Source organism: Cryptotermes secundus, unplaced genomic scaffold, assembly GCF_002891405.2.
Source record: "Cryptotermes secundus unplaced genomic scaffold, Csec_1.0 scaffold3240, whole genome shotgun sequence".
Lineage (NCBI taxonomy): Eukaryota > Metazoa > Arthropoda > Insecta > Blattodea > Kalotermitidae > Cryptotermes > Cryptotermes secundus.
In genome coordinates this window covers 187,202-192,770 of record NW_019738910.1, presented here as the reverse complement: position 1 = coordinate 192,770, position 5,569 = coordinate 187,202, and the positions used below count along the sequence as shown (strand labels likewise).

Below are 5,569 nucleotides of genomic sequence, written 5' to 3'. Positions count from 1 at the left end.
CTGACAACGCGAGGACTTTCCACGCTGCTAGCAAGGAGTTAGCAGAGCTTAGTCAGGTTTTTGCCGACCAACGAACAAGCCAGCACTTCGCCCGCAACGGTATCTCATGGAAATTCATCGCATCACGGGCGGCTTGGTGGGGAGGCTGGTGGGAACGAATGGTTGGAACAGTAAAACGTTGCCTAAGAAAGGTGTTGGGTAAAAGCCAAATCAATCAAGAAGCCCTTGGAACACTGTTAGTGGAAGTAGAAGCCGCCATAAACTCTAGACCAATCGTTCAAGACGACTCTGATGTGCTGACGCCAAGTCACTTTCTAAATGGTGAACGCTTGACGGCATTGCCCACCGGTCCGGAGCCCACCACCCGAGACAACCTCAGAAAAGAAGCCAGACTTAGGGAGAAAATGCAGGAAGACTTCCTAAAGCGGTGGCAGAAGGAGTATCTCCTCGAACTGCGAAGTTATCACCAGGTACGGCGCCCTAAAGAAAGATCTAAGGAATATCGTGTAGGAGATATCGTTTTACTTCAGGACGATCTACGACCACGGCACATGTGGCAGAAGGCTCGAATCCACGAAACGCGACCTGGCCGGGACGGAAAGGTGCGGACAGGTATCCTCCGGACCGCCAACGGTACCAACGTCAGCAGACCTGTGCAGCTGGTCATCCCACTGGAGATCGACCAGGGTGGGGAGGATGTGGAGGACTGACGTCTCTTAAGTACAACTGCACCACCATCACATTGCTTCCTCTATGTAATACGTTCCTCTCCTAACTTGCAACCTCTATGTAGAGAGAGAGAGAGAGAATAAATATGGCTACTGTGTGAATAGTACTGTTTTACTTGCTCCCACAACGGTGACAGTCAGCTTATGTTTCGCCTCAATCTTAATAGTGTGCATCCTGTTGTGTTATAAATAAGGTATGCAGCCTACACACCAATTCTGTATATAAAGATAAAGAACACACTACTGCATCAACATTTGTTTTTATTTTGTTTTTACAGACGCAACAAGTTTCGAGCCTTATACCGGGTCATCATCAGGCGTACAATGCTGCAGCTTCAGTTGTTGAATTGCAATTAATTTTCATCTAATTCTTTAAATAAGGATACTTGTTGTGTCTTGAATTATTTAAATGCATGAATTCATAAATTGGGCCTGTTGGTCAAAATTTAAAACTTAAATGCTTAGATAATGAAATTTAAAATAAATGTATAAAGATTAAAATTAGAAATTAAAGATTAGGACATGAAAGGTAAAATTGTGTTTTGTGGTAAAACTCTGCGACCGCTACGTGTTGACCCGGTTTTTATGCCGGTAGAAGCGACTCTAGCGTGGGGCTCCTCGTATCGGAACATTCTCACATGGGATAGGTCGTGTAGTCATAATCTTGGTACTCGTAACGTCTTGCGGAGCTATGCTCAATATTCCGTATGTGATGTATATTAGGTTGTCCTTATGAATGCTGTGTACGTGCTGCTCTCTACGTTGTAGCGGTTCGGACTAGACTACTTGTTTTGCCACACAAGAAATCATACTAAAGGCTGTAATAATGAGTACAGGCTGTTTAACCTTGGCGTCACTGTATGTTTGATCGGTTCCTCGCATGACTTAATTTGTGGAAGTTATTCGTTATATGATAGTTTCGCGTGACAGTGGTGTTAATGCCGTCCTGTAACGCACTTTCACTTTCGTCTGGTGTCATTTTTAAGGGAAGAAGGACCTTAATGAAATTTCCCTGTTCTATGTGTGTTTTTACGATTCATGTATGAGCATTACGTATTTCGGGACCACAGTCTGTGATAAGAACATTTGTGACTTGGTAACGACAGGAGCGGGGCTTAATTCGATGTCTCCAAAAACGTGTAGGTATAGACGATCTAGGTCTATATGCACAGTATGTATGAGGCACTGCATAAGATTTACTGTGAACTCACAGAGCCCTTGCTGGGAACCCGCATTCCTCTGTCGCCCATCGCGCATCCAAGTTCTATGACACATAGCTGTACAAGTGTATGGCTTCAACTTGCTCATGTTTCAGTATATGCTGTGTGCAGGGAACGTAGTAGCGTAGTTGTTTGAGGCACTATGCTACAAGCCGGAATGTCGCGGATTCGAATTCTGATGTGGTCAGTGGACTTTTTAGTTGACCTTATCCTTCCAGCCGTACTATGGCGCTGGTGTCGACTCAGTCTAACAGAAATGAGTATCAGGAATCTTCCTAGGTGTGAAGAGCGGCCGGCGCTTAAATCTAACCTCTTTACCCCAATCTGTGAGCTAGTTGTCTAGAAAATGTGGGAGCCTCGACGTCTCAGAAACTTATGGGCATCCACTACCTGTTACAGGGATAGCTTTACCTTTTTTAACTTTTATGTCTTCTCTGCGAGCAAAGTTGATGATCAAGACATTTATTTTGTTAAATGTGTATTGATTCTTTGTATACCTAAAAATAGTTTTAAGGGACTAAGAGAAACCACGACAACGTCCAGGGATTAAATCAATTGTTCATGCCGAGTTGCGAAATAAGGACCACCCTCATATGAAGCACGAACGCAGGCTTAGAGTTTGTGCAGCTGTTTGCACTGATTCAGGGAAGGGAATAGTATTGATGAATATTAACGCATGCTCTACGTTGAATGCAATTTATTGTGCTGAAATTCTCTCATCATAATACAAGGTGAAGTAAAGAGTGAATTTACACAGTAACATATGAATGATAATATTTAGTGTTATTATTACTAATTAATTAATTAATGATCCATTACAGAATGAATTTGAGCAGAAAACTCCAAACCTGACAACTAGTTCAGTTATGACTTATCTCTAATGACTGACATAACTGACTGACTCATAACAGGTTGAGGTATCAAAACACGCTGTTTCTCAGAATAAAGGATTTCCGTCAATTTACATTTCTGCTTTGGATGGTAATGGTTTAATATTTTGGTGCTAATCGTTTGTGACTTACTTGTAATCGTATAAGAGGTTGCCTGATATTTGAAGCTTTGAAACTTAGATAAAATTTATTAATTATTTCATTATATGATGGATATTTTTATTTGCGACTGATAAAACTAAGGTAATTAAAATGTCGTGTCATGTGATGTCATGAAGTTTTAAATGCTGATGACGTCAGTGAATTACATTCATAAAAGGCAATCGAATGCGTATATGAGAGGTAACTTAGACAGGAGCCTTATTTACTGGTGTTCCCTGCTATTCCTACCTATTTGCGAAGTTTTGTTTCGGGTGTGTATTGTGGTGACCTAATAAGAACTGATAATCAAATCATAACACACTCGATTCTGCTTTCCACACGATTTCAGTCGCCGCGAATGTGATACGGTGAGGGCCTACACGAACTTTGCCTTGCAAAAACTGTATGTTTACGGCTGAAGACATCGTTGTTATGGATGTCACGTTTTGTGTGCAAGGTAGATTGTAATTGGCAAATTGCACATACTGTGAGATCATGCGCATGGCAGATATTTCGTAACATACTGTGGCGTATTTGCTCCGGGCAAGAACGGTTGAGCACAGAAACACGCGCGCAACAATAGAACACCGGGGTTATACAAAGCCGTTTCTGGGCAACGGCTCGGTAAACACACTTCCACTTAGGCGTTACGTCTCACAACAGTACAATAACAGTGTTGGTCTTCTTTTCCGTGCTGCTTGCGCATGCTCGATGTCTTCACACAATTATACAGTGGGTGTGTTTTCTGTGTGGTCCGTGTGGAACCTATGTAAAAAGGATCTCTTGTAGTTTATATGTTTTCAGTAAAGACAGTGGAAGCCGCAAGGGAGCGTTTTAGGGCCGCTACTATACCTGGTTTATGTTAACGATACTTGGAGGGACATTCACTCAAACATACAGGATAATATTGGATAGTAGTGACACTGGCAAGTTGCAGACGGATATAAATAAAATAGGGAATAGGCGGAGTTCAGTGAATCAAGTGAAGTAATGTGAAGTGCCCTTGTTCGAGTGCAGTGAAACGAACACAAGCAAGTGCCATTTATAACTTTTTATGTTTGGATTTGCACTGTGCACATATGTACTGGCTGTTGTATGTACTTTATTCTGTATTGTTCCTTTTATGTTATAGTCTTTCCTTGTCTGTATCAGTGTAAGAGCTACTATCACCAGGTCAGTACCCAATTGGAGTAAAATAATAATATTTAGGCACTCATCAGTTCACCTATCGGTAGGATCCACGGGAAGTTCGTAGTCGAAGAAGAAATAGAAGTTTGCCTGTGAAGACTTAGTGTGTGATTAGAATATTTAGTTGCAGTGAGACTGCTTTTATTCCGTTATCAGGAGACGACTAGTAAAGACTGACAATCCTAGGGCGTGTGTAACGGTGAACTGCAAATTGTGTAAAACAGCGATAGCGCTGAAATATTTTTAATTGAGAGAGATGGTAAAGTAAGTGCCAATAAATCCAATCATCCGATCTAGAACCCGTTATATTCGTCACGCGTACCCCCCTACACGTGAGCATGTGAGTTACACTGTTGCCGTGCAGATGACCATGAAGAATACTGTTCTTTGGGACTCAGCGACACTTAAGTCTCAACTAAATGGGTACTAAGGCTACGGACTAAGAGACAGCCTTTCTCTTCATTTCAGTGGGAAAACCGTCACTACCGTCACCACCAATACCCTTGTGACCTAAGACTGATGACGGCTCGTTGATCAGAAATATTGTCAAAAGCATTTCGTTAAAAGTAAACAGACGTTTCGGAGGCACATGCTGCCTTCATATTCAAGGTCGAAGGATAAGCCAAGGAAGAACGCAGAATTATCTTCCCACCTGCTTCATGCTGGTTTATTACTTAGCGTATCTTTTACCCTGAAGACAGTGATATTTTCCTCCGATTCGTGTATGTCAGAGGATAAAACTCTTCATTAACAGTGCTGTGAGAACGTTATATTGTACATGAATAGTATTGTTGGGTGTAGAGCGCCGTTACTAGCTTACTGCAAACTAAGCAACTTATCAGCGTAACAATGATTGCACACGCAACACACGAACACTTCACGTGTACGTCTACGGTGACGTCACGCAACAATAGAGCTGCGGGAAGCGATCTTGCCACGCTGTCCGGCACCATGCGGACAGTGCCGCTGTAATGGAAAGCCTGATGCCACGCAACCCACATCAACCGAGGAACTCTATGAATGTATCTGGAGAAGGATCCATTATGGGGGGAACGAAATGTGACTGACAGGTTCATCTACTCCACGGCAATGAGGAAGTACTCAACGAATGCACCTGCTGCATCGTATAAAATGCTACCACCCTGCGTTTTCTGAATGCTTTTAGCAGCTACAAATGGTTCGAATCCAATGGATGAGACGCTACTAGGACAGCCCATAAAATTTTCTGGAATTTTTGGAGGAAACAGATTTGAATTTCTTTCGAAACTTCCATTCTGCTCAAGAAGCCATTTGTCTATTATAATGATGTCTGCTACTTTACCACAGTTCCCTAATTTATACGGAAAGAAAGTGTACACATCGAAGGTTGTAGTTTCCTTCACTGCCATAAGCGATGTGTGAT

General features: G+C 42.2%; 1 protein-coding gene across 1 annotated transcript in view; it reads left to right on the top strand.

Annotated features, from left to right (window-relative positions):
* Nucleotides 1-710, top strand: part of LOC111871342 — a 5,014-nt gene extending 4,304 nt beyond the window's left edge. The window contains exon 2 of the mRNA XM_023864373.1: nt 32-710. Within this exon, the coding sequence (XP_023720141.1) occupies nt 32-710 (679 nt within the window). The remainder of the gene's footprint in view (nt 1-31) is intronic.
* The last annotated feature ends 4,859 nt before the right edge of the window (nt 711-5,569 follow it).